The 19,107-nt window shown below is 37.2% G+C and overlaps 3 protein-coding genes across 3 annotated transcripts; 1 reads left to right on the forward strand and 2 right to left on the reverse strand.

Moving 5' to 3' along the window:
* Positions 1-655: 655 nt before the first annotated feature.
* Positions 656-6,289, reverse strand: LOC148910194 (uncharacterized). The gene is made up of 3 exons (XM_089031993.1): positions 5,854-6,289; positions 4,384-4,801; positions 656-677 (listed from the first exon to the last, which is right to left on the reverse strand). The coding sequence occupies exons 1-3, from the start codon at positions 6,287-6,289 to the stop codon at positions 656-658; spliced, it is 876 nt and encodes a 291-aa protein (XP_088888119.1).
* Positions 6,290-7,008: 719 nt separating this feature from the next.
* On the forward strand, positions 7,009-8,475 carry LOC148910195 (uncharacterized). The gene is made up of 3 exons (XM_089031854.1): positions 7,009-7,142; positions 7,664-7,773; positions 7,863-8,475. Exons 2-3 carry the CDS (start codon positions 7,744-7,746, stop codon positions 8,241-8,243), a joined length of 411 nt encoding a protein of 136 aa, XP_088887980.1. The 5' UTR covers positions 7,009-7,142; positions 7,664-7,743; the 3' UTR covers positions 8,244-8,475.
* Positions 8,476-12,301: 3,826 nt separating this feature from the next.
* Positions 12,302-18,502, reverse strand: LOC116301921 (uncharacterized). The gene is made up of 6 exons (XM_031711091.2): positions 18,391-18,502; positions 17,510-17,580; positions 16,258-16,420; positions 15,577-16,080; positions 13,783-14,061; positions 12,302-12,936 (listed from the first exon to the last, which is right to left on the reverse strand). The coding sequence occupies exons 1-6, from the start codon at positions 18,445-18,447 to the stop codon at positions 12,319-12,321; spliced, it is 1,692 nt and encodes a 563-aa protein (XP_031566951.2). The 5' UTR covers positions 18,448-18,502; the 3' UTR covers positions 12,302-12,318.
* Positions 18,503-19,107: the final 605 nt, after the last annotated feature.

Here is a 19,107-nt window from a genome sequence, read left to right on the forward strand (position 1 = left end):
CAACGAGCCCGGTCGTGGCGGACGCCCGTTCGTTCTGAATGAAAACGGAAATAATTTTCTCGATCGATTGTTAAAAGTGCAATATTTTCAAATCAAAAACAGATGCCGTTCATCTTCAGGACCATGAATTCTGTGTAGTCTTTGTTTGTATAAGTTCAGTGGTCTCGGAGGAGTTCTTGGAGCACACTTTAGTGCTTAGTAAAATATATAGTAGTATGATTCCAGTGTCGAGTTCTCTTTGTTCAGCCTTTATAGCCACAGTTGTGCGTTAAAATATTCAACTATTCAATCAAAACCCGTGGCATTTTAATCTACTCGTATTGTTTCGTAGTACATATATTCCTTACTATACAATGGACCTTAATAAAAGAAAAAAACACATTTGTACACAATCGAGGCTAAGACTGAGCAAAGGCGAACTCGAAATAGTATTCCTTTTCAAGCGTTTTTTAGAAAAACAAATCATCAAGTTTCAACTTTTAATCGAATACACCGGACAAAAAAAAGCATTAGCTATAGTTATTTCTGTTGTTGAGAAATTGAACGTGAAAGGACGCTCAAGGTTGTTTTCTCAAAGTTTGTTTGGCGCCCTTTGTTTAGTTCAGTTAGAACATTACAGTTCACACGGTTTTCGTATACATTAACTACTTTCTCTTTACTTCAGTTGTAGATAAGTTCTGAAAGCAAAATTTATATCATTTGAAAGCTTAGGTTATAGGAAAAAACGTATTTGCTATTTCTGTAGTTGCGAAATAGGTTGGAAAAACGTTTTATTGATAACGGATATGAAACTGTATGAGAAGTGAAGGAACGCTCAAGACTCGTTTAGCCACAATGGCTCTTTTCAGAAACGAATATGTTGATAAGTTTCCCTTCTTACTTATTAATTTCACACATCAAAATTTTAAAAACTATTAAACTTGACCTAATATATTTTCAATTCAGAATATAATCGAAAAAGTCAAAGATGATTCTTGTTTGTTTAACTATCATCATTCAAATCAACTTATTAGTTTTCTGAACACAGCCCATATTCCAGTATTATCTATTTCAACATTCTATTTCATAACAAGTCAGTTGTAACTGCATTAATTTCGCCGTTCTCAGTTATAATCGAATCTTATAGTCACTGTGTACTCAATACGCAAAATTCGTCAGATCAAGCACACTGACACTCGACGAAATAATGGATTTGGTCATCATATGTCCGCTTGGCAAATGTTGGGCAAATATGGTGCTCTATATTTGCCCATACATTTGCCTATGCAGGCAAAGGTCGGGGTAAATTTCTAATAAATTTGCCATTGCTTTGCCATATATCTGAACACATGGGTAAATATGTTATATATTTGCCCTTAGTTTAGACGCATTTACCCAGTGGGGATATATGATAACCGTTTTTGCCCTATATTTGCCATATTGTCAAATGAAGGGCACATATGAAATCAACTTTGCACTAGGCTTTGCCCCATATTTACCTGGGGAGCAAATACAATACCCCAAACTGAGTATATCCGATGTGAGGTTTCCGTTTCAATTTATTGCAATCAAAACTTTTCAAAACAAATCAATAATTTTTCAACTGAATTATGATGGATGTTGGCTTGTTTTTACGATTTACGAGGGGGGAGTGCATGCAGGTCCATCTCAGTCATATGTGTCAATTTTTTCTCCTAACGCATGACATCAATGTTGCGACCACATTAATTCAATCATTGTTTTGCTTTGATGTCATGAAAGTGAGGTTATATGCGTTGATACACACAGGAAAAAACGCGGACGATGTATTTTTAATATGCGTAAGTCGTACATGCGTTTTTTCCAGTGACAATAAGAAAACTCATTAACCCATTAACCTCAGCTGCATTTCAAACCGCTAACATCTGTAATATTATTTGAAGCATCAATTTTGTTTAGTCTAAACATATGAATTCATCTTTTTTATTGGCAATATATGCAATTTCATTCATAATTATTTTAATTCATCTAATTTTAAACTCATCAAAGAATTCATTCAATTTTCATTTTGACTATCTAGTTACTGATGCACAGTTCAAACAGTTTATTTTTGATAGCTTTGAATATTTTTCCTGGATGATACTTTACTGTCATCTCCATCATCCGTACAATTTACGTTGTAAAGGACAAACAATTAATACTCTTTCTTTGTCAATAACATCGTAAGCAGCAACAAACTGGCTGTGTATCCTTTGTATGGGAATGAATGTAGAGGGCCCTTCCATTTCAAACAAGTTTCTGCACCAAATTTCATGTGGTCTGCCAATCCTGTGTCTTTCTGGATGTCGCTGATACCATCGAACCTTTGCCATACACAATGATTCCTGCTTGCCATCAATTATAATGGTTTGTTTAAGAAAGAAATCGACAACACCGGGGCGCAAGTCAAATGAATCGGTCTCAATACTGCCACTATATTGGCCACACCAACAACTTGCAAGAATGAAGGAAGAACGTTCCAGTCTAGAGTCAGAGGACCCTAGCTTTGTCCCCGAATATCCAATGGTACTAATTCTCTCAAACGTATCGGTAACACATTCAATGACCGAGTGTTGAGGTAAAATTGTTTCATAAGCTTTAAAGAGATATTCTGTATAGTCATCATCAAGAACATCAATGGATCGAGGTGAAAAACATGAGTATGCATTCATATTGCTCCACTCTAAGCAACGTAGTACTTGACCAACTGAAAGATTAAGTGTTGATGGTATTGATGGGATGCTTTCGCCAAGTGTTCCTACTTGTTGTGCCTCCTGAAGAAGTTGAAATACTGGTTGGAAAGTTTCTCGAAATCTCTCTGGTAAAGGGATATCTCTTAGTTCATGCTTTTGGAGAAATTTTCTCATGATTTGTATTTCAACAGATCTATTGTTAGTTCGAAACGCTCCTAAAATCCCATTGAAACGTTCGAAGCTGAAAAGCCAAAATGAATATACAGGCCCGTAATCTAAAATACATTGTTTGAGATGCAGGTGTAGATGCATGTTTGGCGTAACACGTTCCTTTCCATATCTTTTTTCAAACGATTTACAAAATTCCACTAGGTAATCATGTCCTTCTTGTAGCTCTTCAGTTGTAATAAGTGGAGAGCAAAGGTGAAAGCAGGACAATACGAATAACCTCCACAGCTCCAAATCATCTGTTGGAACGATATTCCAAATGCAGAATACAGAATACAAGAGAGTCCATGTTTTCCACTGATCAGCAGTAAATCCTCCAAACGATGTTGATATCTTTTTCGGGAGACGCCCAATAAATGATGGTGCTTTGACGTCATCTACCTTTTCCTGGATTTTATTCAAATTTTCTTTAGAAATAATTGGCGTTTCAGCATTTAGCCATACATTTTTCATTAAATGTTTTGCTGTCCCTAAAAACAAATTGTGCATAGGATCAACAACATGGTAACGAGTACAATCGAAGTAAGGCAACTGTAAGAGTTCAGAATATCTTGTTCCAGTGGAAGTTTCAATTTGGTTTCGTTCATCAGCGGTTGTTGCATTGAGTATTTTCTGAGCCTCTCTTCGGTGCTCTTCATTTGTCCTTGGTGTATCGTCATCTTCGAAACCTGAAAAATCCATGCTACTAAAATCTCCGAGAAAAAATCTTGTGCACTTTGAGCACCCTCGGTGAGCAGTACATCCTAAGAAACCGCAAACTTTTCTTAGTGCAGGAATGTCACAAGCAATACAAAGGAGGGCAGCTCGAAAACATCTTGCTGTTCTACTCCCATGAGGCCGAACTTGGATGCCTTCGTGCCACAATAAGTTCAATTCGGCTACAAGTGGTTGTAAGTACGTATTGATATTCAATTTGGGCTCGTGTGGACCAGGTATTACCCCAACTATTATTACGTTTTCCTCTTTGTACCTTTCTTTTCTCGGAAGATTTAGGAGGACCATATATATGACTCCAACGCTATAGACACTGTGCTTAAAAGGCTGAAACCAGTCAACATTCAGCATAAAAGCATAATTATTAGGCTGGGCAAGGAAAGGAGTGCCGTTAAAATATTGCCAATCTTTCCACACTTGGCCATCGTAAATATCAACTAAAATATCGTCCGGTACATTCCGATTTCTCCAAATCTCACATTTTTGTACAAAGTCTGGTCGCTTAATAAAGTGAGTTAGAGTGTCTCTGATGCTTTTATAACAATAAACTTTATGTGGGTACAATTTCGTCTGTCCATTTTTCAAACGAATTTCCTTAAGCAATTCCGCTCCACAAGGTGTGCGGCGAAACAATTGACGGTGATTCGGAAAAGCAATGTGAGAACATGGTTTAGCAATGACACGCCCGAATCTTGTTGTTATGCAGTCTTGAAAACGGTATAGGGTGTCGCATTTCGGACAAACAACATACTTTGAATGCTTATCTTTAAAAGAAAGATAATTTTTCAAGAGTTTGAAGGAGCTCGGGAAAACCAATACTGCGGTTGGGAAAATGATTGGCGAAAGCTCACACAAAACCTGAAAAATCGCTTTAAAAAAGGCGAGGAGAATATCAATGCCTCGGTCTGGTACAGAAAAGTATGCAGACCAAAAGCACACAAACAAGGCAATCCAGTTAATAAGGGTCACTCGGGAACTTGCTTCGACGGCAACGCTTATTTCTGCACTAGATTGTTCAAAATCTCTTTCTACGTCTTCGATATCAATATCCCAAGTTTCAACCAATCTCCTTCTTTCATTTCCTCTTATCTCTTCATGGTCAGATTCACTGTCCAACTTGTCATCCCAAAACACTTGATCTTTTTCCTCAAAGTCATTTATTCCGTCTCCTTTAAACATAAGCAAATACGATGTATTTTATTCATTCGGCATTGTATAACTGCAACATAGTATAAGATAAAGTCTGAAACCATTATAATACTAGAAAAAAAAATGTCAGTAAAAAAAAACCTCATGGGCTAAGGGACCGGTCATTATTTAAGTTGGGGGGGGGGGGGGGGGGGGGGAGAAAAAATTGGGGGGGGGGGGGGCCTGAAATTTTTGCTAGTGAAAGTCTTGAAATTTAAAAATGACTTTTAGGGAAAACTTTTAAATTTTTTACTACAATCCATGGGGGGTTTTCGATAAACTTGGATGCCTTCAAAGGGGGGGCCTTGAAATTTTTTTGCGTCACTGACAATTTCTCCTCCACCCCACCCCCCCCCCCCCCACCTCCAACTTAAATAATGACCGGTCCCTAAATGTATAATTTTGACCCAAATTTTGCTCTGAAAATAAATGATTTCCATTGAAAATAAAATATAAATTTCTAAGTCAGCAAAACAACAATTTATAATTCGTGAAAGAAAAATGATAAATCGAAAATAAAAAACCCAAGAGACATATTAAATAAATTACTTATAATTGTATTTCTCTAACTTGACAAACATGTTTTGCCGGATACCATGCTATCTCAGGATGACCACAGTCATGAATTGATTTGGAGACAAAAATGTACAGCAATATCCATTTGAACATAGTAAATTCTTTTTAGCGTTTTAAATGAGTTATCTCTAGCTATGATTTTATAAACTCTTTGAATGAACCTTTCTGAATGAACACTGAGGTTTTAATGGCTACCATAAGCCGATTACTTAATGATGCACCCTTCTTAAAAGTAACGGTGAAAACGAGGCTAAGATAGAAATAGAAAAGAATCATTTGTACCTCTAACTTAATCTCGCTTCAATAACACTAATGCTTGGTAGTAAATCCAATAGGGGAGCTAGATCATGTGCAAATCAGCCGCTTGTTAAAGATTCAGTCTTTTATCTATGCAGTTTGACTTTAACATTTAAAGATTATATAATCTAATCATCAAATAAACGTATAACATCAATACCTTTTTGTGAAGTAGCTGGTAAGAATTCGTCACTTGATGGTTGGTTTGTATTTGGCACATCAGAGGAGTCTTGATCAGTTTGGTCCAAAACGTTTATCTCGCTGTAGTCATTAGAAGAAGTGTCGTTCTGGCCGTCAATCTCGTGAGTGAAAATACTATCATTTGAGTCTTCGTCGTCATTCCGCTGTAATTGCCATTGATTTGTTAAAGGATCATAAAATTCTTCTTTGTGACGGCAAAATACTCTGTAATGTAAATCTTCGTTACAATGAAAGCAATGATAACGCTTTGACATCGCAGAAGACATTTTGTTTTCCAGAACTATATAATTAAAAAGACGGTGTGTATCATTGGGACAATTACTCAAAATCCAAGCATTTTGAATGGCTAACAGCCATATTCCAGCGTAATAAAGTTCCACGTCCATCAACCACATGCCACTGGACAAAAGCACGCCGGATCTTTATTACCGCGCCCTTTTCCTTAGAGCTGTCACTGTTGGCGGCAGATAATGGTACGATGGTTTTAGAGCTAGAAGCTAATCAAGTTTATTGCAATGATATTTCGTGAATCTAGGCTTTAGGAAAAATTTCATAACTTTATAAAATGGAGCAAATAGCTTTAAGATAATAGATATATTACTTAACATGAATCCTGGATACAACTTCAGCATTTTTATAAGACAGTTATTCCTTTTTTTATTATTAGACTTCATTATATGAACGTACATGTCATCACAAGTCACGTGATACGCCGTGATAGATAGGGGGTAGATCTGTTCGGTGGATGTGCTTATTCGTTCATTCGCCTTTTGGTCACAAACAGGTAACAAACTCTGTCGGTCATCTAGTTTCCCGCACATTCTATATCTTTGCTTATAAATTGCGTTCATTCGTCGCGATCAAAAAATGGGAAGAACATCTACACCTTTACCAGGACGCCCAATGCCAATCCATTCTGTTACTGCAACTACCAGTACAAGCAGTACGAGTAGACATACTGAAAATGGCGCCAATTCTCAAAGGCTTAATATACTTATTCCCTCTGTCCCTGGTGGTAACGAGGATGTGCTAAGAGAACACAGAAATCGCCTATTGCAAGCAACAAGCGAGAATGAGAACGTTGACCCCGACAGCGAAAAAGAAGAAATTTCTTCAAATTTCGAAACGATTGTAAAACAGTTTAAAGAACTGCAAGAACAAAACCGCCAAATACTAGCGGCCTTAAAAGAAAGCCAGCAGGACAAAGACAACAGCAAGACCAAGATTACTGTCTCAAAGGCTGTTGCAGTAAGTAAAGTGGCAATATTTAAAAAAGCAAGCTATTTTTATTGATAATTTTACTGGGAATTCTTGGCGCGAAGAGTAGTTGGTATAATTATGCAGCGGTATAATTTATGCAATGCTAAAATTGGCGGGAAACCCGCCATGGTAGTGGTTAATGCTACCAAACTTTACTATTGATTTCCAATAACAAGACACTGAATGATAATGATAATTTCCTTTTTTGTAAAGGAATTGATTTGATTTCGATTTTTTCCCCAATATTATACAATCACAGCCATAAAAATAATGAAAACATTATTACTATGTCTAAGAATAACTTAAGGTACATCTTATGATTTTAATGAATTATATTATGTTTGAAATAAAATAACATGGGAAAAAAAAAAAAAAAAAAAAAAAAAAAAAACGAAACAAAACAAAGCAAAAACAAATGGATGCTAAAGGAGTAATTGTCGGCCAAATGCCAAAATTTCTAACAAATTTTGTCTCAAGTTTTAATATATGGGTACTTGATATAATTTCAGCTGCCCTTAAAAGTCACTTTCTGACGAGAAGAAAGAGAAACAAAAGAGAGCGTTCAGGGGCCCTTGGAAGGCATCAAAAGATGCAGCGGAAAACACAAAGAAAACAAAATGTGAGTAAACTGAATTTGCAACGATTATGACTTTGTTTAATAAGAAACTTTGACTGACGGTGTTTTTTTTTTTTTCTTTTTTCTTTTAGCTCCTAAAATCCAGATCCAAGGCAGCGGACTTGTCAACCTCGCTATCACCAGGGGACAAAGAGAAAGTCAAGGCAATTATGAAACTGGAGTATATGTCATCAGAGGAGTCGATGTCAGAGGCGGATGACCAGGCTGATGACGATACAGCGGACAGTGGCTCTGATAACGAAGGGGGCCCTACTAAGCAGAGTAAAGTTTTAATAAAACACCCTCTGCCATGGAGAAGCCCCCTAGCTAATCAGTTCATGGAAAGCATGGACCGAAAGGCAAAAAGGAGGCTGTCAGAGCGCAGTCTCACCATGCTTTTGAAGCGGAAAATCGGGGAGCCGTCAAGACGCCCAAGGCCATCTGGAGGTCCCGAATGGGCATTGAGAGCCTAAAGGTTTTTATCAAATCAAGGGCACTGGGACACCGAACGTGGTTGGGGTTTCTACGAGTTTTATGAATTAAATCTTGTGTCACTGTTCCTCCGTTCCTTTGGCCTGATTTCTAGGGTTTTCGTTCTTCTTTCGATTACTTGAACGTTATACTCGTTTACTTGAAGAAATCCAAAGGTCAAACGGTATAGCAGCGGCTATCTAAGCCTATTGACCTTTGGATTTCTTAAAGTAAACAAGTATAATGTTCAAATAATCGAAAGAAGAAGGAAAACCCTAGAAATCAGGCCAAAGGAACGGAGGAACAGTGACACAAGATTTAATTCATAAAACTCGTAGAAACCCAACCACGTTCGGTGTCCTTAATTAAGTTTTTGCAGTTATAAATGAAGTGTACTACTACAGAATATCTAAAAAGAATCGTACATAAGCCACAGATCGATTGACAACTAAATATATTATGATCTCCTTTCACAAATTCTGTCACAAGATGAAACAAACACCTATAATTAATTTACAGAACTAGCATTTTCAATTAGTTGTAGTTAACAAATTGTTCATAGTTAATCAGTCGTCAAGAAAAGGAAATTCACAATAAAAATGTTTCAGTATGATTTATGTCTTTTTTCCTGCTTCTTAGTATAGGTTAGCTATGTTTAAAGTATGAGGTGGTTGTCACGACATATATCGTTTCTATTTTTTTTGGCCTGCCATAAGTGACAATAGCTGAAGACTGATAATATAGTTAAATTTAGCAAATATGATGAGCATAATTCAACTGAGCAAATATGGCTAAGACGCGCTGGTACATCTAAGGCATTAAGGGGGCATTAATCACATATACGGTCAGAGCATATCGCATGGTATATGTAAGGCATAAATCACATATACGGCCTGGAAAAATACAGGGTATATGTAAGGCATTAATCACATATACGACCTGGGCAAAGACAGGGTATACGTAAGGCATTAATCACATATACGGCCTGGGCAAACACAGGTTATATGTAAGGCATAAATCACATATACGACCTTGGAAAATACAGGGTATATGTAAGGCATAAATCACATATACGGCCTGGGCAAACACAGGGTATATGTAAGGCATAAATCACATATACGGCCTGGGAAAATACAGGGTATATGTAAGGCATAAATCACATATACGGCCTGGGGAAACACAGGGTATATGTAAGGCATAAATCACATATACGGCCTGGGCAAAGACAGGGTATTTGTAAGGCATAAATCACATATACGGCCTGGGCAAAGACAGGGTATATGTAAGGCATAAATCACATATACGGCCTGGGAAAATACAGGGTATATGTAAGGCATTAATCACATATACGGTCTGGGCAAAGACAGGGTAAATGTAAGGCATTAATCACATATACGGCCTGGGAAAATACAGGGTATATGTAAGGCATGAATCACATATACGGCCTGGGGAAACACAGGGTATACGTAAGACATAAAACACATATACGGGCTGGGCAAATACGTGCACATATCAAATGAGCATTCACATTTACTACCGGGTAAATGTATGGATGATATGATATCTGCTATATATTTGCCGTTTGGGATTTTACTGGGCCATACGGACTTTGCCATCTGTGCCCATGGGATAAATGTGTAGGTACATATCATATACAGTCATTGGGCAAATATTGTTTACTATTAGTCAAATATGATATTTGCCCATATATTTGTCTATATGTTTGCCTACATGACAAATCCATTTTTTCGTCGAGTGTGATATTCGACGAGAACAACGCTAAAGAATGATCAACAACCCTCTAAATTAATAATGAGTTAACACAAGAAAAGACAAGAAAATAGCAAGAAAACAGATAATAGAAGCTCATAAAATCCAAATAACGCTAGGCTTTTAATTCTATTTCATTGTAAAAATAACCTTAACGAGAAAAGATTTTTCATGTATGTAATTTGAAGACTATCACTGATTCGATATTAGTACCCAATATGTTTAAATTGCATCGAAAATCTATGAAGAATTTATATATGGCAAGAGAGACCTTTAGCATCATGTTTACCGCTAACCTCTGGGGATGAAGCCCAGAAACATGTCCGCAAACATGGAAAAACACTCGGCATCAGTGAAATTCAGTATGGTGGCTCTTTCACAAAAACTTCGTTATGACGCCTTGCTAAATGTCTAACGTTTGACGGAGAACACCTGACGTCGAACTGCAGTTTGAGGTTTACGGTACCTAGCAAGAAGGTCTTGCTAAAGGTCTCTATATAATAAAGTTTCCTACCTCTATAAGGATCCGCTTGAATAGGCCTGTCCCTGAATATTTTCCTTTCGATTTTTAGTGTGCATCATGTAAAAAACTGAACTGCAGCCACACGGGACGATGGACAAACGTTTGTGAACCCTCCTTGCCGTAACTAGCCGACAAGAGCTGCTCTAACACCTGTCTAGTTCTCATATTTGTTTTTTAGGTTGTAGGAGTCAAGCAAGCAATATATATGTATATAAAACATTAATGACCACCGTACGTTGCTTATTGTATGTCTTTGTCGCTTCGCGCGTAGGACGTATTGGAAGCTTAAAACTACATGTTGTGCTGTTTGCCACACATTACCTGCATAAAAACATACAGAGAGATTGAAAAGAAAAAACTCAGTAAAAAGAGAAAAAACAAAGAACAAAAAGGGACAAAAATAATAAAAAAAGTACAAAAAAAACCAAAAATAATCTAACTGGTTAGAAGAAAGATAAAAGAACGATAAAAGGAGACAAAGGAAAACAACAACAACAAAAACAACAACAAAAAAACAACAAACAAACAAACAAAGCAAGAAAACTTTAAAAGATTCAAACTTAGAGGAAAGAAAGCATATATCAATAGGGAACATCCTATACGTTTGCAAGCGTTCTCAAGATTTATGATCACTATAGTAAATGGAATGTTGAGCGGCAGATGTTCACGAGATAAGAACTAAGAATACTTAGCTTAGCTTTCATTACAGTACTATGATATACATATATATTTAGTATAGGTTTTAGACTTGAATCAGAGTTTCTCGAGCTGTGATTAGTCGAGCGACCGATTATTCTGGGACGACTTTTTTTTTTTTTTTTTTTTTTTTGCAAAATACAAAGGTATATTAGTTACAATTAAGGTGTTACCCTCTAGATGTTTACATACAATAGTGTATTATTTACGAAATACAAACAGAAATGCAAAAATTTACCGGTGTTTGCATTGCTTCGATTGACGGCAGTCTATTGCAAAGTGCACGTTGCGATTTTTGTCTGGGGTGGCCGCGTAGCAATGCAAACGCCGGTAACGATTACACAAAAACATATTAACGCGTATAACAACACTTACAGCCACACACAACGACATCAGCAACAACAACAACAACAACGTCCCAGCCTTTGTCAGTCTTTTAGAAAGAAAAAAAACATCTATGGATTTAAAACGAGATATATTTTTTCCCCATTTTTGTTTATGCTTTGAAATAATATTCTTCTCCTTGGCCACCATATATTCAATTTTTTCATTGTATCTTAAGTAATTTTTGAATAATTCTAAATTAATTTGGAACTTTATCTCTTTCCCTTGCCTTGTAGATGCACATTTTATATAATAAAATAATGTAATTAAACTTAATATCATCAACACCCAATATAACATAAACTTGACTACATGCTGGTAAATAGATGTTTGATTCTAAAAACCAATTTCTGATGTCAAAATAGAAATTTTTGGATTCTAAGCATTCCACAAAAAGGTGATCTATAGTTTCGGGATATATTCTGAGACGATATTCACTGCTCGATTTTACCAGAGTGAAAGTAATGATAAAATGTTTTTTATCCCGAATTTCGATTTTTCTTTGATATTCAAGTCCAAAACTATACTCGGTAAATATTCACCGCATGTAATCACTTTGCCTTTGGCGAATAATGGTTAAATATTACCATCAAAAATGTAGATATTCATTCATACTTTTTTATTTTTTATTTCTAACTCAAGCAATTACAATTTTTATAAATTCTATAATTGTAGAATTATCTCACATGTATACATTTGATATACTAAGGAAGCGGAGCAGTTTTCTGTTGTCCGTTGGGCATTAGAATAAAGATAGCTTGAACAGCTGCAGAATCTTTAGCTGTAGCAGACACCAGGATGTTGTTGTATGACATCACTTTAGCTTGGATGCTCTTCATGCAGTCAAAATCCAAAGGTGTTTTTTCTCTTTGACCACTACAGCCAATGGTATCCAGAAAGGGTTTGATATTCGTGTTGAAGTCTGGAATCTCTTCTCGCACACCTCGAAATTCGGAAACCCATTGCAGCGATATTACCTCAGGGTCGGGTTGTGAGGGATACTCCGGGAGAAGCCTAGCGGCCCTGAGTGCATTTCCAGGATTAGGGATCCTAGATAAAATATTGTAGATGCTTTTCATTGCATGGAATGTACGGCGCAGGTATTTGCTCATCTTGAGGAGACATGCTTCTACTTTAATCTCGGTGCAGTGTTCATATTCCTTGTTGGAGTCAGCCCAGTTCTCAATCATAGACACCCAGTAGTCCATTACTGTAGTGGTTGCCTTGACAATCTGTGAGTGCATTTGAAGATCACCAACCACGTGTCGCATGGCACCTCTGGTGTGATAGGCCTCGGCTGCATATACTAGAGCCACTGACATCTAGAAATTGAACAAAGACATTTATTCCCGACATAGGTTACGATTTAAAACTTGTTTACCTATGATACTTGAACGTGAATCGCCTGGATAAGGTACGCTCAATATACAGTCAATTCAAAAAATGTTGTCGTCGACCAACTCAAGCCTACACGGCAGGACCGAAAGGAACTCTGGGTAGCAATCATTGAAGCCGAGTTGACTCCATAATTTTATCTGACTAGTTATGCCTGGTTTACAGCACGAACCTTCGTAGGCGAGCGGGAAGTGTTCGAGGAGACGTTTTTTTAATGCCTTCATATTTTCGAAATTGTGAACTGAATCATAACTACTTTCGTTTTTCTTTCACTAAACCCAAAGACATGCATTTGATGGATTGTTTCTCGCCATTATTATCTTATTACTAACGGGAACAATGAATTCAGAACGAATATTTAACCGCTTCAGTGATTTTTCCCCAATTTCCTTTCGGTCCAGTCGCGTAGGCTTGAGCCGGTCGACGACAACGTTTTTTGAATTGACTGTATATACCTCAAACACTCCCTCCCCTCCCCTATTAAAATGACTGGTATTTTATCATTATCATAATCATGACATTATGGGTAGCATGGGTGTCTCTGGGTGGCCTGCGTCAATCAATGCTACTTCGTTGGTGGCACGAGGCCCGCGTTAGAGTGCACTCACTTAAGCTAGCGTATTTGTGTTGATTTAATTCGATGCGGTGTAAGTCTCTCACGTGCTACGAGGGGTTTTCTGTGGTTCTCCGATTTTCCTCCGTCCGTAAAAAAAATCCACATGTGCATAGTACATTGAACTGATGTGGCGTTAGTGTGCGAAGAACGACCTTACCTCTGACATGTACCGAACAATCTCTTGGTAGCTGTCTCTCTTATCAAAATGGTCTTTAGCTTCCTTCACTCTGTCTTCGTAGATTGTATTATGTTCGCTTCTCAGGTCGTCGATATTTTTCACTGCTTTCTTGGTCTTATCCCAGTTCTCAAGCTTTCTGATAAATGCTGTAAAGAACCGGTTTCGGTCAGGTACAGATTTGATCAGTCCTAGTCCACCAAGGTTAGCTTGGGCGTCATCTTTGAGTTCCTTATAAAATGAGTCTCTGAATTTGTACATCTGCAATGGAATGCACGTAATTTTGTTATTAGTAAGTAGGGAATTACACCAATCTTAATTAAGGTGGTGTTACCCGGACCATCTTGCAACGCCGATTTTTTGCACAACATTCGTTGTCGTGTAACATAGCGTCGAGGAAGATTTTTCGCGCAATTTTTCACTCTGCAACACGTACGTTGCAAGTTTTTGATCTGGCTTCAAAGGCTTGCAACACAAGATGACGAATATTCAGCAAATCGATGTGTGTAACATGTCCATCGCCGATTTGACGCGCAACAAAATAGCGCCGACTGTAGAAGAAGTAAGTTTAAAGAGTACAGCAACTGCAACAATTGTCTAAACTTACTGAAACAGACAAGATAAAACTTTTGTAGTTGATAAAAAATGATAAAAGCAAGAAAAGAAGAAAAAAGATAGCTGTGAGTGAGTTGGCAGCGCGTGGACTGAATACTAAAGTAAATGTTGCGCGAAAAGTTGTTCCCGTGTAACATGTCGAAAAAATCGACACACAAATGGCACAATAGCGTTGCACGAAAAATCGGTGTTGCAAGTTGTTCCGTGTAACACCACCTTTAAGCATACATATAAAGGTGCTTATTCAAAGGAAAAAGAAAAAAGGTCAAAAAAGAAACTGAAAGAAGTCCATGTTGAATGGACAACAGCAGGCCTTTACATCCAAACGAACATCTGTTATCATCACCCACATGGGCTCCCTGCTTAAATATTATATTAAAAGAATAACTTCAGAAAAGGGTGTTTCAACCTTAATTAAAAAAAAGAGTCTCGTGAAAGAACACCTTAATAATAACTATACGTCTGCCTGTTTTAGCTTAACTTATAATAGACCCCTCTCAAATTCCAAATTACAGCTGTGTTTCTTGATTAGAGACTCATTTGCACAGGCTTAGCCTCGAGTTTGTGCAAAATATTCACGTGTTCCAGACAAGGCCCGTCAAGTTTCAAAATGTTTGTATTGTTGAAGTTGTGCATTCTTTACTTTACCGTTGGTATTTGTGAATATTTAAACACTGATACGAGGCTAACCCTATGCAAATAAGTCTGTAATCAAGGAGCACAGCGGTAATTTGGAATTCGAAACTGGTCTATTGACATTTTGCTTTAATTCATCGAAACATATGGATTGGCACAATAATTCATAGTCTTAGTTTGTTTGTAGAAGGTTGAGGTTCGATTTCTGAGTGATATTTTTGAAAAAAACTGAACATGTAAAGGTGGAGGGGGGCAGCTTATAACAGGGGAACATAAAAATACGCCTGAAATCTCTCCTAATCAAAAAACATGTCTAATAATGTCCATTTCGTTTGAACAACAGTGTTCATGCAACGATAGCTCTGCGTAATAGTTTTGAAACGCGTATGTGCTCAGAAAATCTATGACGTACGGATCGATTGTCAAAGGGATATGGGGTTGCACAGCGTCATTACATCAATGGAGCAATGGAGGGGCTTATAACAGGTATTCTGCGTCATAAACAAGTTAAAAATAAGAACTGACCTTAAAATAGGAGCTGGCAAGTTCCTGCATTTGATACCAAGGTTTCAGATCCAAGTAAGGAACGATGTTCTTAAAGTAACCAGTCATGCCAGTAAACAGCTCAGGCATAGCGTATTCAAGGGTATACGCGTAAACGTTAGTGTCAAACTCCTCTTCTGATGGCTTGTTAAATTTTTCTCTAAAATGCTCGTTGAATGCACTTGTCAGTATTCCTGACGTATGTCCAATCAGGCCCACATCGTAGTCAGAGGTACAAGTAGCGCTGCCATAAGGTCGAGGGAAGCACACGCCTGCTGGCAGAATGAACTTTTTATTGCTGTCCTGCTGACATGCAGTTAGTGTTTTACCACTTTGGATGAATAGTACATATGTAACGTAGAGGTAACGGGCTTCAGTGATGGCAAGAAGTTTGACACATCCATTAGCTTTGAAATCTGGGTTTGATTTGGTTACTTTCCAGTCAAGGTTACGAAGAAAGAAATTTTCGATTCTTGTTGCTGCATACTAAAAAGATATTCCTTGTTAATTATAATAAATTTTATAACTATGGTTAGTGTAGTCGGTACGTCAATCTGTAAAAACTGCAACGGTAAAAACAAATAAACAACCAACCAACCAACAAACAAACAAACAAAAACCGAGAAAAATCTTTTAACCAAAAATTAATTCTGCACAGATCACCTCAAAATAGTCGCCTTGACTAAAGGTTCTCATTTCTTGCTCAAATTGTGGTTTCTTGAAGGCTTTAGGGTCTTGTCCTGGTTGTGGCTGGAGGCAAAAGTACCTCACAACACAGGTTTCGATCCATGCCACGTCTCTAGCGTCATCAGTGGTTGTCAATGCCCTAATTCGTAGAATCAAGACTATCATTAGACTATTATACACGACTTATTAACTGACCTGATACTCTCGACCCCAGAGCCATATCTATTTTTACTGCGCATGCTCCACAAAATATTACTTTTCAAGCATGCGCAGTACCAAGAATATGGCAGAGAGACATGAGAAAAACCGAAAATAGAAATCCGCCAATCTTGAAATGTTATCAAAACTTGATAAAATCTCTGGGAGAGTGAACGGTTAATTCACAAACCGAACCAGAAAACCCAGAGAAAACCCCTCAGATAGAGAGATCTAACCAACTTTACTCACATGTGATGCTGAGTTCACGGGGCGAGAGGCGAGAGGCGAGAGGCGAGAGGCAGGCCAAGCAGTGTTATTGAGGCCTAAATAAGCTTTTTTTATTTGTAAAAATTGCTGTCAATAAACTTATCTTGATGTAAACTTACTGATATATGAAAGTTTTGTTATTAGCTCCCGGTGAGAGAAAAAAAATTCTTACTGGGAGAACTCACACACTGTTAAAAATACCTCTAAATAATATATATATATATATAAATGACAAAACCTTCATAAATCGGTAAGTTTACATCAAGATAAGTTTATTGACAGCAATTTTCATAATTCGAAGTATATAAAAAAATACTTATTTAGGCCTCAAGAACACTGCTTGGGCTGCCTGTGGCTGATTGAAATTAGAAACGAAGGTAAGTTTGTATGGGAACAACAACAAAGAGCCCACCATGAGACTCGCTATCATGTTTTTGGTTCATTTTAAACGCTTTTAACTCCGCGCCAGGGATTCCTTCAATAATTGTCAACCGACAGACTCTCCGAAATTTCCTCTCGTGGGTAGGGAGTTTTAATGTAATTGCTAGATAGAGAGGGGATACGGGGGCGTATCACCATCATAATTATATATAATTCTTTAAAGACCGTAGCAACAAATCAAAGAACTATTTGGAGTTTAGTTGTTTTGAATTCTTTTCAATTGCATTAGAGTACTAGCAATCTTATAAAGGCTAGTTTAAATTTTATTTTATTTTATTTTAGAGACAAAAAGGAGAATTGAACTCTCTTTTAAAGTCGTTACCCTCTGTCGAAGCAGGCGGCTTTTTGTTCGGAATTCAACAGGTTGCATTGTTCCGCGGTCACCCAAAAACTCTAAAAAAGAAACAGGTTTTCAGCAGGTAGAAAATAAATTGTTAACGTTTATAGACTACCTGCAGTTACGTATTATATTATTAAAGCTACTTGAAATACGATCGATGTTGGAAAATGCTATGACTGACCCAGGTTCGATGTTGTTTTTGATGTCACGAACCATAAAATGATCCCACTTCAGTCTATTAAATCTACTACATTCTGTTAGGTCACTCAATTATACGTATTGGTCAGTATAGCATTCTTGAGCTAGCCTACACTAATCAAGAGTCATTGATGAATCTATTGGAAAGTCATTTTAAAATATTTCATTTGAGGCTAATGTATTAAATAGAAGAAATTTAAGACGGGAGAGTAAAAAAAAAAAAACAACAAAAAACAAAAAACAAAAAAAGCAAAAAATACGCTCAAGAGTAATTGCTTTTTTAAGCATTTTTAGCAAAAGTTAATTTCAGATTGGCATCCCAAGCCTAGCTGTTTACGAGCCGGAACGTAATAGTGAAGAAGAATGAGAATTTAGACTAGCATTTTTCACGGCGCTCTGCAGCTGAATTGATAGTTCTGACCCGGAGTTCTGATATATGTTTGGTTCAAACATTGTTTTATAAACTAGTGTTTATCCTAAAACATATGTATTTGGTGGCAATTTTCATCCAAGTGAATTATAAGAAAAACTTTTAGCCAGTTTTCAGTTGTGTTGTTGCTGTTTTATGCCTCTCGCGACCATAATTCTTAACGTTAAAACGAAATATTGTTTTCATGTGTCGCCATAACGAAACAGGGTATGCAATTAAAACAAACAATGTTTACCTTGGAAAAGATGCATGATACTGTAACCCAAACCAAGCCGTACTGTAGTAAGCCCATCCTCACGTACTTTGGCAAAAATAATCGGCGTAGATGCTACAATACACACACACACACATATATATATATACGACACAACAATAAACCCATTGATCCATTCAATGTCCCTGTTGAATTGTCAATCAATTAATAAATAACGAGAAGCTATGAGAGTTCATCAGTAGAGGACGAATTACTTTGAAGTTTTAGCGCACAATACTTGCTCATCATAATGTTAACCCCCTGTAATGGTTGCTTCTTAAACTACCTACTGTGACCTTTGGAGGTAGCTTGTCTTCGGTCACATATAGTTGCTTGGGTCATTAACCGAAACAAAGGGGGGAGGGGAGGGAGGGTTCAGTTTCTTTCCATGGGTTATTAACCGAATCCATCCCACCAACCTTCGAACTGACCCGTAAAACTTGCTAAAATCTTCCATAACGATGAAAGAGCCGCAGAATAAACAAAAAAAGTGGCAGGGCTTAGATTTAAATTTTTTTTTTTTTTTGCTTTATCTCTATATCTATTAAAACGAGTGACAGTTCAAGTGTCGTTTGGTGGATTTTTTTTCACAAGATCTAGAATATTTAGAACTTGTACATGTAATGGTTTTTGGGGTTACTATAGTACCAGTAAAATATATCAAGTACTATGTAATACCCAACTTTAGATGGGTAAAAA

Source organism: Actinia tenebrosa, unplaced genomic scaffold, assembly GCF_029948245.1.
Source record: "Actinia tenebrosa isolate PJP-AT-01 unplaced genomic scaffold, QUT_ActTen_1.0 PGA_scaffold17__23_contigs__length_9995812, whole genome shotgun sequence".
NCBI classification, from domain to species: domain Eukaryota; kingdom Metazoa; phylum Cnidaria; class Anthozoa; order Actiniaria; family Actiniidae; genus Actinia; species Actinia tenebrosa.

What these genes read in the sequence shown, in the direction of transcription:
- LOC148910194 (XM_089031993.1), bottom strand. Translation starts at nt 6,289, where the DNA reads ATGTGGTTGATGGACGTGGAACTTTATTACGCTGGAATATGGCTGTTA. An exon ending in ACCAGCTACTTCACAAAAAG is followed by an intron (nt 4,802 to 5,853) that starts GTATTGATGTTA and finishes TTATGTTTAAAG; the next exon opens with GAGACGGAATAAATGACTTT. An exon ending in TTTAAAGATAAGCATTCAAA is followed by an intron (nt 678 to 4,383) that starts GTATGTTGTTTG and finishes TTTTGCTTTCAG; the next exon opens with AACTTATCTACAACTGAAGT.
- LOC148910195 (XM_089031854.1), top strand. Translation starts at nt 7,744, where the DNA reads ATGCAGCGGAAAACACAAAGAAAACAAAAT. An exon ending in AAACACAAAGAAAACAAAAT is followed by an intron (nt 7,774 to 7,862) that starts GTGAGTAAACTG and finishes TTTTTCTTTTAG; the next exon opens with CTCCTAAAATCCAGATCCAA.
- LOC116301921 (XM_031711091.2), bottom strand. Translation starts at nt 18,447, where the DNA reads ATGGGCTTACTACAGTACGGCTTGGTTTGGGTTACAGTATCATGCATC. An exon ending in TTGCCAGCTCCTATTTTAAG is followed by an intron (nt 14,062 to 15,576) that starts GTCAGTTCTTAT and finishes ATTCCATTGCAG; the next exon opens with ATGTACAAATTCAGAGACTC. An exon ending in TTGTTCGGTACATGTCAGAG is followed by an intron (nt 12,937 to 13,782) that starts GTAAGGTCGTTC and finishes TTCAATTTCTAG; the next exon opens with ATGTCAGTGGCTCTAGTATA.